At 38.2% G+C, this 17,169-nt stretch overlaps 1 protein-coding gene across 2 annotated transcripts; it reads left to right on the top strand.

The window, feature by feature from the left end:
• The first annotated feature begins 203 nt into the window (after window positions 1-203).
• On the top strand, window positions 204-16,602 carry RSRC2 (arginine and serine rich coiled-coil 2). 2 transcript variants are annotated; one of them, XM_016219038.2, is made up of 10 exons: window positions 204-362; window positions 4,506-4,662; window positions 5,941-5,984; window positions 8,372-8,562; window positions 9,449-9,652; window positions 10,789-10,911; window positions 13,006-13,085; window positions 14,005-14,237; window positions 14,713-14,802; window positions 15,619-16,602. In XM_016219038.2, exons 1-10 carry the CDS (start codon window positions 357-359, stop codon window positions 15,796-15,798), a joined length of 1,308 nt encoding a protein of 435 aa, XP_016074524.1. In that variant the 5' UTR covers window positions 204-356; the 3' UTR covers window positions 15,799-16,602. The 2 variants fall into 2 exon arrangements, with proteins under 2 accessions (XP_016074524.1, XP_016074525.1); XM_016219039.2 differs by lacking the exons at window positions 204-362; window positions 4,506-4,662; window positions 5,941-5,984 and adding an exon at window positions 5,998-6,827 and having other exon boundaries at window positions 8,350-8,562.
• Window positions 16,603-17,169: the final 567 nt, after the last annotated feature.

Here is a 17,169-nt window from a genome sequence, read left to right as displayed (position 1 = left end):
GCCAAGCCTGCTGCACGCTCCACCTAGGAAGTCGCCCCGCCCTAAACCCCACCCTTTCCGGTCTCCGGGCGGTGCAATCTCTTAGGTGTGTCCTTGGCTCCGCCCTCCTCCTAGGCTTGACACGCCCCCTTCCAAAGAACAACCAATCGCCGCCTCGGTCCGCGTTGCTATAGACAGCCTTCTCATCACCTCACTTTCCTCCCAGCAAGCTGTGCGACGCGCCGGGCCTCTTCCCCCTTTGTGCCATCCGGGTCTCTCGCCCGAGCCATTTAGTCTGTGGCGAAGCGTTAGGGCGACCTGTGTACTGTTGAGAGCGGCAAGGAAAGGCGCCGCCCCAGCGGCCAGGAGTCTGGACTATGGCGGTAGGTGGCGAATCTAGAGTTTGAAGCCAGGGGATGTTTTTCGGCTCCTCTCAAAGGGTACGCGAACGGCTCCCAGAGCTGTTGTCCGCGCGCGCGCGCGCGCGAGTGGACAAAATGGCGCCGCGGCCTCCTCCTGCGCCCGCCATCATGGCTGCCGGCCGTAGGGAGGGGGACCGAGGCGGTGTCGATGTCGGTGGGGGTGGGGGTGGGAAGCCTCCAGGGGTGTCTTCCTCCCCCCCCAACCCCCCCAGAACTTTCCTCCGTTCTCGTTCCCAGCTCTGTGTTCTTTTCGCCCCGCACACCTGCCTTCACTGAAGGGAGAGTGTGGTTTACATGGAGTTTCATTAAGGGCTTAGGAGTATCTGTGTTCACGATGGGGAAGGGCTCGGCGGTGGGGTGGGGAGAAAAGCGATCGGGGTCGTGTGGAAAACGCTGGGTCAGCCGGTAAGGGACAGGCCGTGGAAAGAGCAGTCTCGTAGCGATCGTGTCCGGTAAGGGGGCTCTCGTTTGCGTAATTCCGATTAGCGTTTGGTCTGCGGGAACCCTCGCTGGTTCCTCGGTGGGAGGCCCGGGGCAGGAGTGGGTGGAAAGGGGGCAGAAATGGGGCAGAAATCGCGAGAAAGGGCTCCGGGGGTGCGCGCGCGGGCGGGGGCTGCGTTTCCGGGCGGCCCGCGACGCGGTGGGTTTGAAGTGGGGGGAGCGGCTGGGTCAAGCCCCCGTCTTCGGGCCGCTCCTTTAAAACAGAAGTCGTCCCCAGCGACTCATTTCACCTTCAGTTAAAAAATAAAAAGTAAATAAAATAAAAACAATGCAGTTCTTAAAAGATCTCCTCGGAACGTTAAGCCCGCTTTGGGGCCTGTGGTGCCCGGTCCCGCTGGATCTCGTTACAGTATCGGGCGATCACCTCGTTCTTTATACTTAGTAACTGTGAAAAGGAAAAATGCGGGCGTTTCGCGTTCCTTCGCGCTGACTGGGAAGGGCTTTCTCATCTCGGGAAATGGGCAGTGCTGGGAAGCGTCGTGGAAGATACATAGTTTCCTGCTCGTAACAATTGGGGCATCGGGGATTACAGCGGCCTCTCCCTCCCCCAACACGGAAGCGACGGGATTTACAGCCGATTTAAAAAAAAAAAAGGTTTCAAACAGTTGGCAGGCTATTTAGTATCTATGCAACTAACCGATTTAATGTTTTCCTTTGTTCAGATGGTGTTTGGGGCCTCTTGATATGCTTAAAGTAAAAAAATAAAAAAAAGGTAGTGTTTCACTTGGCCTCAAATATTTTAAAAAACGAAGTCAACTCGGATGTGTGTCCCCGCAGGTCCTCCTCCAGTAAAAAGCCGTGACTCCCTGGGGAAGTGGCCTGGTACTGGATCCAGCTTCCTTCTTTGCACAGGAAAAAAGATTCATGCGCTGTGTCTGGAGCCTTAGGGGGGTTTTAAACCAGATGTAAATTCTGAAATGGCCTTGCACGGAGCCAGCGCTGGGTGCAGAGGGCTGTTTTGCGGTTGGCGTTTAAGGTTCTTATAGAGGGATCCCTCCCCAATCAAAATAAAGCTTAGACATTTTTAGAGAAGTTTTAGTACTGGTTGATTTGAGGGGATAGTTTCGTGTGCTGGTGTAAAATGTCCTCGTGGAAATAAGAGCTGCAGGGGCTCTGAGGCCGCCTGTCATTCCTGTCTGCCTTGCCCTTTGGTGTGTTTACGGAGGGAAACGGCTGTTGGGTGTAATTAGCAGCCGGTGTGACCAGGTGCCTTCCCTTAAGCCCAGGGCGTCTGACTTCCCTCTCCCCGGTCTTCTGGGACGTGAAGCATGTACAGCTACATCAACCACTGGCTGAAGACGTTCACTGCCCGGCTAGGGGTTGGCTTCCCCGTGGGAAGGCTGTTTTCAGCTCTAGTCGTGGTCTCTGGAAAGCGGTTTGCCGGGGGCTCTGGAATGCCCTCCTGGCCAGGCTGCACTTGGAGAAGCTACCGCAGTGCTTCCAGTTTTTGCAATTTATTTACAAAGTTAGTTTTACCGGCACGTAGTACATCTGAAATCGTCCTGAAGGGTAGAGGGAAAGGACCGGTGTGAAAGTCAGGGTCACCCGTAATCATCCGATGCAGTGTCTGCTAACCGTGGAGAGTGAAGAGGGTCATCTTTGGGGGGGTCAGCCAGTGCTGCCGGGTTCCACTTTAAAAAGGAGAAAGTGGAACTCCATTCTAAGGGATGGAAGCTTTTCAGCATAACATTTGTTTTTTAATTTTATCGATTTTTAGAGAGGGGGGAACATGGGTTTGTTGTTCCTTACTGATGATGCATCGTTGTTTGATTCTTGTATGTGCCCTCACCGGAGACTGACCCTTCAGCCTTGTCCTATCTGGACCTTGCTCTTAACACACTGAGCTCGGCAGCCAAGGCCAGCACCATACTTTTATGGTCCCAGCAATCACTCATATGTAGAAAACTGGGAAGGCACATATGCTTGAATGAGAGCCTCTCCGGTGTTTAGTTGCTTCTTTTTTGTAGAGAGAGAAAGAGCAACATCGATTTGTTGTTCCACTTATTTATGCACTCACTGGTTGATTCTCATGTGTATCCTGATTGGGATGGAATCCAAAACCTTGGTGTGTCCCTGCGATGCTCTAACCAGCTGAGCTACCCGGCCAGGTTCCTTTTGTTTCTTACTGGTTGTTTTTTTTGTACCATTGTTAGGGCTCAGTACATAATTTATGTCTTTAATCCCAACAAAACGTTAATCCTTCCCTTTTAATTTATCATTTTATTCCTGGAGTCTAGTATGGAGTTTTGGCACATTTTTATTTTCAGTAAATAGTTGTTGAAATAATGCAACTTCTTCCACGTCACTTATTAAAATTCTCTCCATTTGTTTTGGTTTCTGTTTGTTTTCTGAACTAATCTTCCTAAGGGAAGAATTTTGTTGTTAGGTGATTTTCTGCTGAAAATTTATAATGATTCCCCATTGATCCAGTTCAGCTTTTTTCTTCCATAAAGTACAAGATCATCAATATCTTAGGCACTGTGGGCCACACAGAGTCTCTGTCACATTCTTTGCTGGCTGACTTGCTCGTTCACTTGTTTTGACAGTCCTTTCAAAAATGTAAAAACGATTCTTAGTTCAAAGGCCATATTTTGCCATCCCCTGTCCTAAGTAGTCAATTCCCCAGGCATATTAACTATTCTGTGCTCATTTAAATCAATTTCTTTTTTAGTGGTACTCTGTTTGTAATTTGGACCACTCAGTTCAGCAGAGACACAAGTATTTTTTAATGGAAAACTAATAACTAGAATCCATTTCCTCCTCAAACATTGATTTATTTCTGTGCTGAGTACTATGTAGTTATATGCAAGGCAAGTGAAACTGTCTTCTGTAAACTGGAAAACGAAGTGAAATTTAGATGAAGAAACCTCTTTGAGGTAAATCAGGTCTGTGGGAAATAGTGTGTACACTTAGTTTGACTACTGTTGTAATTTTAAAAAAATTTTATACTGTGATAACTTACAAGCTGCTTTAAAGCAGAAAAAACTTAATGTTTCCATAGCCCAGAGCATATGTGAGGAGAGGCAGACCATATTTTGCAGCAGCACTGTGCCAAGGGGCTGTTTTCAGTAAAGAGGGTTAATGAAATTAAGATTGGGTTCTCAGATAGGTAAGTTAATTTTCTGTTGCTCTTTTCAGAAGCATTCTTTCTGCTAGCAGTTTTAAGATTTTACAGCCTTGAGTTTCTTTAATCTTTAACAGCTCATGTAAAAAGTATTGATAGAGTTGGCCAATTGAGAGTACACAATTTAAAATGGACTATATTTTCTCTGCTTGAATGTTTTATTGGAAATACTTGGAGCCCTTATCTCTTCCCCTTATCTGTTTTCAAAGTTATAAAAATAATGATTAAAAATTAAAGATACATTAATCCCATATTCCTTTGGTATTGGGTTAATCATTTCGATTTACTCAGGCCTATTTATCAGGTACAAAGCATATTTAGCTATTTGGAAATCAGCCATTCTGATTTATTGGTTTTTATTTTATATTTTTTATGTAAAATTTGAGGATGACTACCTTTCCTCCCCACACTCTTTTAAGAAGTTGGTAATATTTTAAATGTTATTTAGGACTTACAATCATTTCTCTTTAAACTTTTAGGCTAGTGATACAGAACGAGATGGACTAGCCCCAGAAAAGACATCCCCAGATATTGATAAGAAAAAAGAGCAGTCAGATGTATCTGTTTCTCCTAGAGCCTCAAAACATCATTATTCAAGATCACGATCAAGGTCAAGAGAAAGAAAACGAAAGTCAGGTATGAATCGTTGGAAATGATGATAATAAAAACTGCCAACAGTTGTTACAATCCATGTAAGAGTATGCAAGACATAACCTGTTTATTGATATGTGTTGTTCCCGGTTCAGAGTTGGATAGTGAAAAGTCCATTGGTAATTTTCTTGGGACTTTTCCAGTTATGAGCAATACAAATGCTCTAATATAGAAATTTTTTTACTTGTTCAAAGGCAACAACGTATGTTTAAATTTGTCATAGTAACTATTTGTTAACCCTAAGAACTTATTTAACATCCTTTGATGTAAGTTACAACAAGAACATTCATAACCTTGCCTTTCTTTCTTAAAAAATTTTTTTCACCTTTTTCTTTTTTTTAAATTTTGAGAGGGAGAGAAACATTTGTTGTTCCACCCGTTTAATGATTCTTATATCTTGTATGTGTCTTGACTGGAGATTGAACCCGCAACCTTGGCAAATTGGGACAATGCTTTAACCAACGGAGCTACCCAGCAGGGATTTAAACCCCCCCCCCCCCTTAATGTTAGAATATTTCTGAAGCAAGAGGTTTGGCATTTTAAAATGCACCTTATTTATATAAAAATAAACTGGTGTGTTATAGACAGCATGGTGTTTTGCTATTTTTTTTAAAAAACCTAGTATTGCTATTTAATGAAGATGTAAAGTAGAACAGTAAGGAGTTTAAAAGATTTAAGGCTTGAGCTCTAGTTCTTTATCCTTTGTGTCCACAGATAATCATCTATAATACAGTTCAAATGTAATTTTTTAATCTACATATTTGAAACTACTGTATTAAACAATTTTGAATGGAAATTTTTCTAAACCCTAACATCCTTTTGACTACTTACACCAAATATAATTCAACCTGCTTGTCTCTTGCATTTTTCATTCTTAATTGTTAGCCTCTAATAAGCCTCTTTATAAATTTACTATGGACTAGGAAACACTATGGGTAGGCTAATCAGATTGTTCTGTAAAATATTAAGTCTTCTACCACCTAAAAGACAATGTCTGTTTTAACTTGTCATGAAACTTTTTTATTTAGTTCTTCCTCTTGATTATATTCTGGTTTGTTCAGATTGCTTTGTATGTTTTAGATGTGTGCAGTATTAATGTAGTAGAATAATCCTACTCTGCTATAAAAAATAGCTTTTGCAAGAGGACTAGTAAGTAGGATCTTTAGTCAAATGTACTGGAAACTGTTCTTTATGTGAGTATTGGAATTTGTGTTTGAGATGTTTCTGTGTCTGTTTATGGTGAATGTTTGTGTGTCTTCACAGATAATGAAGGAAGAAAACACAGGAGCCGGAGCAGAAGCAAAGAGGTAATTAATACTTTGTAGTGAATAGGCAGTTTAAATACTTGTAAAGTATCTGATAGAAATGTTTGTGTGTGAATATATGATATTGTCAAGGTAAGTACCAAAACTTGAAATTTAAAAGGTTAATTGAGTTATAAAATAAGCATGATTTGGATTCATCGTTTTTCAAGAAGATAGTTGTTTATATGAAAAATTCATTCAAAAACTTAATTTTGTTGTGTTGTGAAAATATTCACAATAAAAATTTCATATGAAGAATATAATTGGTTTTTTTAGGCCTGTCACACAGAGCTTCCATTAATCTGAGGTCCCGAGTCTCCTTATGCCTGATGTCCACTCAGGATTTTAAGTAGCGATACACTAGATATCTGTGGGCTACTTTTCTTTATGGAAGGTAATGAGAGTCCTCTTTTCATTAGTGAACTAGTTCTGTTTCTCTAATAGTGGTATTGAATTTTGAAATAAAAGTGTCAGTGTGAGGGACAGCTAGAAAAGTGGCGGTGACAGCAATACTTGAGGAAAAGAAAGGCAGCAGCTGTATTGCAGAGGAGTTAACTGACCCACCTGTGGAGACAGGGAGCCAAACGTGAGCAGGAGCAGCAGAGAGTCTTTGGGGGCTGGGCGAGGGTCCTGAAACAGATGTGGGCAGGGACTTCACCTCTTCCCCTAATGGAAGCTCTGTTAAATTTCTAATTTAGGAGAGTTTTTGTGAAAATGAATATTTTGTTTAGCTCACATGATAACATTTCTATAATAAATCATACTCAGCGTGCTAATGCGCGAAGAGACTGAACTGAAGACGCTGCAGACTCAGATAGCAAAATAATAAGCCTACTTCATGATAAGGTAACTATTAGTCATTCAAACTCCTCTTTCCCTTAAGTATATCTTAAATCAGTTAAGGGTTTTAATGGTTTTTTAAAAATTAATAGTAATGTTACAAGTGAAAAACTGGTTTGAAATAAACTCTAAAACCTTTGGAAGTTTAACCACTTAATCACCTTTACAGTTTGCTGCTGTATGGCAAAATCAAAGAAATATTTTTTTATGAACTCATGTTACAGAGAACTGGCAATGAAACTAAAATTTAGCTGTGTCTCCAGGTCTCTTATTTTTCTGCAGAATAATAAATTACATAAGTATGATCATTTTCAGATATATCATCATGCATGTTTTAAAATATTTGGCCATCTTTTTTGTTTTTAAGTTAATCTTCAGTGTAAAGAAATGTCTTATGGCCTGTTTTGGGAAACATGAAATAAGTGTCCTATTGTAGAAAAGCAGTGGCCTGAGCATCAGGAGAATGTGGGGCCTGGGCTCAGCTCTGCTGCCGTGTAGCTTTGCGACTTTAGATCTTAGTATAGTTATGTGTAAAGTGAGAGGAATTAGAGGGTTTGAGTTTCCTTCTGGCTTTAAATTGTGATTCTGAGGTGTCCAGGATTTTAAGCTTTAGCTACAAGGTGGATTTGACAAATATTAATGTGGGGAAGTCTAACGTTTCATACTTCTAGTTAACTATGAGTGTAGGGTGGAGACTTGATCATACAGTTAGCTCAGTCTCTGAATGCATATGTTGTGGAAACAAGAGCCTTGGTTTTTAGGTTTTCAGATACGGGAGAGGTGTGTGTTGTGTAATGGTATAGGGATTATGTTATGCCTAGGTTGATTTCATAAAAATTAAAACAGATACGGTTGCCATTTTCTGTCCTAGGTACATGAACTGTAATAGAACTCCAAGCCTGTTGGGATATTGCCCGATGAAAAGTGACTGCCGCACAGTTTAGACATTGGGAGAAAAGTCAAGAGCCGTCTTTTAGAGAGGATGTGGCAGTATAGCTATAAAAAGGACACATCAACTCTGCGTAAAGTAATTTTAAGCTGCAGAAAATATTAATAGCAAAATTAGTTTTACTTAGCTACCTAATTTGAAATGCATTTTCTGGTGCATTTCTTTGTGTCCTTATTATCTTTATTGTTAACTAAAGGTCAAATAACATTATGTACTTTGGATTTAGAAGTTGATGTATGTACTTGGTCTGTTCATCTAAAAGGTTTGTTGGAAAATTTTCTAAATTTATGATACATGTGTACTTCCCTTATTTAGATAAAAGAGACATTAGAGGTTCATAATTCAACATTAAATTGTTTTAATTGTGGTATTGAAAATATCTGGGGGAGGAAACTGCATTTTGGGATTCATAAAGGAGAAGTAAAATTAGCAATATTACATCTGCAACATGTGGGTAATGTGAAGCTAGATCGTTTTTTAAATTTACCACATACTCCTAAGGTTACTAATGTTGCATCACAACATTTTTGTCTACTGATACCCATACTAACTCTCTTTGTTGCACTATTTTCCTGAAAGAACCAACTTCTTCTTAAAACAGGCAAGAAGACATGAATCCAAAGATAAATCCTCCAAGAAACACAAGTCTGAGGAACATAATGACAAAGAACATTCTTCTGATAAAGGAAGAGAGCGACTAAATTCATCTGAAAATGGTGAGGACAGACACAAACGCAAAGAAAGGAAATCATCAAGAGGCAGAAGTCATTCAAGATCTAGGTCTCGTGAAAGGTAACTGGTCCTGGTGTTTGTAAGTTAGTGCCTTCTGAAGCACTCCAGAGCTGCATAAAGCTGCTTATTACCCAGCACTGCCCCCAAATCTTAATTAGAACATTGATTCATCTTTTCCTTCTTTTTTCTCTAAGTCAATCTATTCCTTTGTGCACTAATGTCCACTAATAGGAGTCTTTTGGGCTTTGGTTTCTGATAAAGGCAAAAAAATGGTTGAGGGGGTAAGGGTTGATTGTACTTAACCTATTCAATTAGTGACTATATAGTTCTTTTAACTTCTTGATGTATTTAATTTTTGCAGTGAAAAATTATATTGCTAAACTACGTTTATATAACTTAAGCCAATATAACAGCCCTTTTATATTGCTGATGTAGGATTTATTTGCTGCTAAATTCTAATCTAGGTTTTCTCTTGTGGTAGAGATGCAGATAAAAAGACTTGAGATACTGGATCATAGCTCAGGTTTCTGGGATTTTTGTTTTTTAAGAAGTCAGTATTTAACACATGTTCGGAGATTTCTTTGGGGAATATGTGGTACCAGATTTGGTCAAACATTTTCCACAGTAGGGTAACATGATTAAGTATATTCTTAAATTTTATAAATACTTTAGTAAGGCAGTAGATTTTAAACTGTTCATCTTAAGTTGGGGTAGGATGCTTTGCATTTTTGTTGTATTATAGTTTCACTGTGTTAGCTAAGAGACATCAAGAACAAAGGCCAATTTTTTGTTTAACTCCTTCCATTGAAAACCTCAGACTATCTTTTTTGTACACAATGCAGTATAACTTATTACCTTTACTGCAGACACTACAGGTAACTAGTTTGTAATGTCTGTAATTGAAAAGACACACCTCTAACCACAAATGTGTGCACTTTAACTTCAGGCGTCATCGTAGTAGAAGCAGGGAGCGGAAGAAGTCTCGATCTCGGAGTAGGGAGCGGAAGAAGTCAAGGTCCAGAAGCAGAGAGAGGAAGAAGTCTCGATCCAGAAGCAGGGAGAGAAAACGTCGGATCCGATCTCGTTCCCGCTCAAGATCAAGGCACAGGCATAGGACTAGAAGCAGGAGTAGGACGCGGAGTAGAAGCAGGTGGGTTTTCACCTTCTTGGTTAAAATCAAATAGGCCCCTCACAGGCTGTGTCTTCTGTCAATCTGAGAATAAATTGTGGGTCAGAATTTATTTACAGAATAATCACATCCTGACCAGAAAGGACACACCTAAATACTTGTAAAACATTCTTACACAGTAAAATTTTATCAGATTGCTGTGAAGTTTAGATGTGAATAGTCCCGTTTAAAATTATTATCGTTTGGTAAATGAATTCATCATGTTTATGTTATAATCACAACTGTATTGTGAGCTAGACTCATCGAACTTAGAGAGGTTGAGTAACTTTGCCCAGAAGCCTAAAATCACAGTTACTAAATGGTAAAACTAGGACAGGGTCCCAAATGTGTGTGAATGTAAAGTCAGTGTATGTGCCTATCCCACCATACTGTGTATACTGTCTCAGATGTCCAAAAGGATGGGCTTAGATTATGCATTGTAGGATTGTACACCCGAAACTTACATAATGTTATTAGCCAATGTGACCCCAGTAAATTGAATTTTTTAAGAAAGATGAACTTAATTCAAATCTCTCTTGATTGAGAGGAGGCTTTAACTTGTTGAGACAAGACAGTGAGCATGGGGGGTAGGGATCTTTAATTCTTAATATTCAGAGAATATGTTCTCTACTCAAGATCATTATAGTGCATTATATCTATAGTCAAATATATTGATACTAAAATAATGGAAAAACTTTTAATTTTTTTATTGCCTAAGTTAGTCTATAATAGACAAGTAATAGATAAAAGTGGACTGGGACCGTTGCACCTATCCATCCACTACTAGGCATTTATTCTACATGTTGACCTACACAAGCGGAAAATGACCTCAAGTAGAATGTACAAGGCAAGTCTTTGCAACTCTGGGTGTAACAGTGAGATGGAATCAACTTAAATGTCCATCTGATAGGGATGGTTGAATGAACTTAGAAGACTAGCCACATACACAGGCACTTAGGATATCATGGAAGATGTAGGACAGGCAGAAAGCAAAAGGTTCAGAGTGTATTTACTGTGCAGTTTGATTTTTGTTGAACCATGTAAATATAACTGGTTTGATTCAACAAAGTTATTATTACTTGGCCATACTGAGACATGTAAAATACAATTTATTACAGAGATAGAAAGAAGAGAATTGAAAAACCGAGAAGATTTAGCAGAAGTTTAAGTGGAACTCCTAGCCCACCTCCCTTCAGAGGCAGAAACACTGCAATGGATGCACAAGAAGCTTTAGCTAGGAGGTGTGTATATTTTCTTTTTATTTGATGCATTTTTTTTCCTTTTCGACTTGAAGTAGATGCTCAGTTGTGTGGACAAAATGAGTGCTTGCAGTCAGAGGATAACGGAAATAGTTAAATCTAGCCATGAATGCTGTCTGTCCCGCCTTTGTGATCTAGAACTAAGTAAGTGGTTTAATTCTTATTCTGAACATTTACTTATTGCACACCTGGAAAGATTGCGAGTCTGCAGCAGTTCTTCTTTTCCCCTTCATGATTAACTGATTCATTCTTCTCAACACTAGAATCCTAAATATTTTTAGTTTGGAATTGAAACTTTTTTTAAGTCTTAAATGGGATTTAGGAACTTGGTTGATTTTGCTGTAAAACTGCTGTCTTTTGTTTTTCTTCCTCAAGAAAAGAATCTCTGAAACAAGTAGAATTTTGTCAGTGGTTTTCTTATTATAAACCAGTTTATTTGACCTTCCAAATTTTACTGCTGAGAGCAGAAGGAGACCATCATATTTCTGAATTTTTAATGTTTCAGAAACGAGTGATAGTGGGACCACACACAGCAGGGCTACCTGACTGAAATCCGAAAAACCATTAAAAGCACTGCCTCATCTCCAGAGGCAAGAAATAAAGCTAAATCCAAGTCCTTGTTTGCAGGTTTTCCCATATCTGAAAACTATACTCTTTTGATTTTGACTTTTTTTTTTTCTTTATGAAATTGAGTTTGTATTTTTTTTTTTCCATTACAAAAATACAGTTGTCACAATGTAACCTGACGGGCTGCTGCCCTGTGAACCCAGCCTGGCAGAAACTCCAGCTGAACAGCAGCAGCAGCAAAGGTGTGAGCTCACCCCTCCTCCATCCCATTCACCTTAGTGAATGGTGTCAGTTCCAGACTTGCAGTGGCCATTTTAAATGTGCACCAGTAGTAGGCAAGCATATTTTCATTCTGAAACTAAGATCAATAGAATTAGGAAATAATTTCCCACAGTATTTGAAACTGTGGTCCATTAACTCTGACCGGTATTTTTTTAAGTCATGAAATTTATTCTTATTTACTACAAGTTTGTTACGTTTTAATTTTTGGATTTTATTAAAATTGAAGCTTACTGATTTCTAAGTTTTTCTTTTTAGTCTCTAGCTTACTGCCACTGTGTTTTACTACTCATAGCCCCCCAAACGAAACGAAACCTTTCCCCCAGTCCTTGTGCCTTGATACCCCGTTCAGAGGACAAAGGCGCGGCATTTAATTTGTACTTGGTGAATGAGGGAATTCTTCCAGGAAGGGTTTCTCTTTCAGGAACTCGTTACGAGGGTAGTATTACTTAGGGTTTGCCATGTAGGGCGTAGGTGCTGACTTGGCAGCATATTAGTGTGTGTGTTAGTTAGTGAACTTAATGTGAGCCAGAATGTGTGTTTATTTTGGTGGGGGATGAATTTGTGTTTCATGTTTCCGGTTCCTTTGCTAATGATAAATTCTTTCAGGTGCTAAAAAGTAATTTCCTAATACTGAGTCCCCCCTCCTTTTATTAGATCATAGAGGTTGGCAGTTGGGGTTTGTGTGCCTGTTTTGGAGGGGATTGGGTGGTTTTGTTTTTATTTTAATTTGAAGGCTGTATAATAAAGTCTACTTAACTGCAAAAATCATTGTCTGCATGCTGATTGGCCTTATTGTGTATCGGCCTCCCTGAGAAGCATTTGGTACACTTGTCAGCATCATTCCTACTTAATGTGGGCCAAGGCTCCCGGTGCTCAGTGTCATTTGCAAGATTTCACTTAATCCTTTCTTCTGTAACCAGCACTGATAAAAAGACTGAATTGTTTTTATTTTTAAGCCACACTCTGAGAACTGTGTTAAAACTATTCCAGTTTTGATTTTAGTGAATTTAAAAGTGTTTATAACCAGTTTAAAAATGCTTACCTGTGACTGATAGCATCTTAAGAGTGATTGCCTTTTCCCCCCACATGCAGCTATCAATTTGGGAAAGTATTAAACATAATTTAAAATTCTAGATAGAGTGTTTTGTGTCTACTTTTTACCTACTGAGAAATACAAAGATAAATATTGGTTTTATGTTTTAAATTTATTTGCACGCTGTTTGACAGGTTGGAAAGGGCAAAGAAGTTACAAGAACAACGAGAAAAGGAAATGGTTGAGAAACAGAAACAACAAGAAATAGCTGCAGGTAATTTTTATTACGGAAGTGTGGTGTTTCTTTGTAGAAAATTTGAAAAGTTCAGAAAAGTAATAGGAATAAAATCACGTAGGAGCCCTATTACTCACCAGTACGCTGTCACATCTTTTTCTATTAGTTGCTTTCCTACTTCATAAAATCTTTATGCATTTATATTTCTGATTTGGTCTGTGCAGATCATTTTGACAAGGAAATAGTGACTTTTTGTTCACATAGCACTTTAGCTATCACTACACTTGTCTCTCAGTTATGATTTTGGAAATGCAGTTTATTAACGGTGATGGCTTGAACTGGAGTATGTATTAGTAAATCAAGTTTTTAGACATAGCCTATTGGCTGTGAATGATAGAACGTGATCAGAGAGCTTACTGTAAAATTATATGAAATGTAATCTGGGAGGGGGTTTTTTTTCATCTGGTTGCTTGGTTGGCTTTTGTGTGTGTGTTTTGTTTTTGGTTTTGTTTTTACATTCCTAGTCAATAGTGGTACTTTAAAAACGTAAAATTTTACAAGATGATGTTAGTAGTTTAGAGAACTTTTTAAGCTTGTATTCTGGACTGACAGAAAAATGTAATTTGAAGTCTTTCTGTTTAGTATCTGTTAAATGTGCCTGTTTTAATATTTTTAAATGTTTGTGAAATAACCTGAAATAACTTCGTAAGTTAAAGAACCATACAAATAAAATCTCGTATTGTTTATAAGTTTAACTACAAGCATCAAAGTTCATGTCCATTGAAATCATATACCTTTTTACTATTTGTAGAATTCTCTTCATTTTCAAGAAATAAATGAAGTTATATTTAGGGGATCATATATAGAAATACAGATATCGATAAATACATTCCTTAAATGTTGGTAAATTCTTTTGCTTTATAACCTAGTGCTCTGTCCTACTTACCTCCTCTTTCAGCAGCTGCAGCTACTGGAGGTTCCGTTCTCAATGTTGCTGCCCTGTTGGCATCAGGAACGCAAGTAACTCCTCAGATAGCTATGGCAGCTCAAATGGCAGCCCTGCAGGCTAAAGCTTTGGCAGAGACCGGAATAGCTGTACCTAGCTATTACAACCCAGCAGCTGTGAATCCAATGAAATTTGCTGAACAAGAGAAAAAAAGGAAAATGCTTTGGCAAGGCAAGAAAGAGGGGGTAAGTCCTTTTATTCCCCTTTTGTCACTTATTCCTAATGAGCAATTGTTTAGAAAAACAAATTTGAGTTGGAAAAAATTAGTTTGCTTTTTTTTTTTTTTGAGAACCTGATTAGAATAGTTTAGTTTGCCACAGTTATTTATTACTGAAAGGAAATGCATGATGTAGATCGGGCTTTCAAAGCAAACCAGAAATATTACGTATTTATTAAGGAAAAAGACTCCCTAGCTTAGGTTGTTTTGTAAGGTATATTATGATGTACTTTCATTTCTTTGCTTCCATTACTCTATAGTAGAAATCTTAATACAATTCATTATAAACTTCATTGATAGAATGTCATTAATGCTATTGTTTCTTTTACTTTATACTATGTATTATGGAAAGATTTTTTTTTTTTGTATTATGGAAAGATTTAAAACCCTAGTAAAATATATTTAAATTTTATATATTCTAAAAGTTTACTGTTTCTTAATAGGACAAATCCCAGTCTGCTGAAATATGGGAAAAATTGAATTTTGGAAACAAGGACCAAAACGTCAAATTTAGGAAATTGATGGGTATTAAGGTGAGTATATACACTTTTTATTAAAGTTCATACTAACTTGTATTTTCAGGGTCATGTTGATTCTCAGCTTCAAAGTCATTTCAGTGATGTGTCTGCCAACTCTGGGTACCTTTTTTTTGTTGTTGTTCTCCAGATTAATTTTATAGAATTAACTAAAATAATAATACATTGTTATCACTAGTTGACAACACAAATTGTTTGACTTAAATTAACAGGTTTATTGATTATTACTGTGTATTTATACGTTACATGAACATTGTTCCAGATCATAAGCTTCTGTTTGTAAGTAAAAATGAAATTGTAAAAAGGAATTAATGGATTTGCTTTTTAAAAAAGATACTGCTCATTTAAGGTTAATTGTACCTGGTGGAGTAGAACCTTCTTGATTATTAAAGTTTCAAGAAAGCTTTTTCTTAAATGTAGAAAATTGAGTTCTTGCTGAGTCAGGTGTAATACAGAGAGTGTTAGATTTCATACAACCTGGAAAGGTCCACAAATGCTCAGACATTGGTCATCACTAAGGGAATTGGTTCTTCGTTGAAGGGATATTTGGCTTTAACTAAGCTGCACTGAGCTGGCTGTTCACACGCTGTCTGGCATGTTCTGCGTGTTCTTAGTCATGCCCACTAAAGTGAAGTTGACTTTTGTTACATCCCAGTACCTGGAAAGGATCGGTGCTGAATGAATGAATGAAGCAAAGTAATTGAGGTCTAATATGTATCCTAAATATGTAATTTACTGGTGCTGTGACATGAGAGAAGCACTTTTTATTCCCACCTGAATTCATTCTGATAACGTTTTCTATCTGATGTTCAGAGTGAAGATGAAGCTGGGTGTAGCTCAGTCGACGAAGAAAGTTACAAGACTCTGAAGCAACAGGAAGAAGTATTTAGAAATCTGGATGCTCAGTATGAAATGGCAAGGTCACAGACCCACACCCAGAGAGGAATGGGACTGGGTTTCACATCGTCAATGCGAGGAATGGATGCAGTTTGAGAAGGATCACACTTAATGTTTGGAACTTTCTAGACTTCGGTTCTGATGTCAGGTCCTTGTTCACCAAACAGCTAGCATTCTAGCTTGCATGGGTGTTGCATTGACTTTAATTTATTGAAAAATAACAATTTTTTGTAAATATCAGATCAGTGATACTGGTGTTAGTGTTGTAATTAGGTTAAACCCACTTCCATTAAATTTGACAGGACTATAGAAGGACAATATTTTTAGTTGATGAATTCTACTTTCAAAATATATATAAAAGCTGCAGGTGGGATAAAATCTCATACATGGGTTTTTTTGTGTCCACTGTCTTGTGTACTTTTGTACTTAACCTTGTACAGTTATTTTCATCTCTTGAAACATGAAAGATGTTATGTAGATGTTCTTTAGACGATCTGGCCATTTGGTATAGACGATCTGGCCATTTGGTACATACCAGCACAAATGAGCTGGGTGGTGGTGATAATAAAAATGGTTTTCTCAAAACTGGTGTTAATTTAAGTTACCTGGAATTATTTTAATTTGTTTTATGGTTTCTGTAGCATTTTGCAATTGCTATTAGAAAACACTTGCTAAAATTTCCTTTCTTTAAAAAAAAGCTTTGGCAGTACCATAGTGAGCAAAAATGTAAAAGGAAGTTAGGAGTAAGCAAAGTTATTAAAACAATACTGTTTTCCTACTCTTACAAGGGACAGAATTGGTGTACAGTATTTGTTAAATATTCCATATGTTATTCAGGAAATAGACTAATACCTTAAAGGGATGTAAGCACTTTTATTTTAATAAAGTGCCTTATAACAAGTTCTTTGTATGCCCTTCACTCATTATCACTTTGAAGTCTTCTCCAGCGTAAATTAAAGTACTACACCATTAGAAAACCACTTTGCTACTAAGTTGACAAGGGCATAAATTTGGTGAGGGGAGGGGACTACAGAACTTGTAATTCATTAGCTTTCCCTGGAAAAATTCTTTGGGAAAGATCGCCACAATGTAGTAGCACAATACAACGTGGGAAGACTTATTTTGGTAAATGTTCAAATTCGTTTTTTCCAGAGTACAGTAGTTCTGTAGAGAAATGGCTTCATGCTTCAATGACAAAATCAAGTTTATAGGGAAATGACACCATGATTTTTCATTTTGGCATCACAGATCCATTTTTCAGTTTTGTGTATACCTTCTTAAATCAATTTCATTAAAATTTTCATGGACTTGTAAGGCATAGTGGATACAAAAGCCCGCATTAACTGCTTCCTGTATTTCTCTACAGTATTTTAGGAGTTTGCCATAGAATGAAAGACATGGGTAGAAAGAGTTCTGCACTCATCTACTGCAGCAATTTAAAAACTAGTAGCCAAGTTTAAATGTGAG

This window comes from Miniopterus natalensis, chromosome 20, assembly GCF_054644295.1.
Source record: "Miniopterus natalensis isolate mMinNat1 chromosome 20, mMinNat1.hap1, whole genome shotgun sequence".
In the NCBI taxonomy this organism is placed as follows: domain Eukaryota; kingdom Metazoa; phylum Chordata; class Mammalia; order Chiroptera; family Miniopteridae; genus Miniopterus; species Miniopterus natalensis.
Note: the sequence above shows the minus strand (reverse complement) of the source record. Positions and strands in the feature narration are given on the sequence as shown.

Bases quoted from the DNA above. Each gene is read 5' to 3' on its own strand.
- RSRC2 (XM_016219038.2), top strand. The intron at 4,663-5,940 runs GTATGAATCGTT...GTGTCTTCACAG, and splicing joins AGAAAGAAAACGAAAGTCAG to ATAATGAAGGAAGAAAACAC. The intron at 8,563-9,448 runs GTAACTGGTCCT...CTTTAACTTCAG, and splicing joins AGATCTAGGTCTCGTGAAAG to GCGTCATCGTAGTAGAAGCA.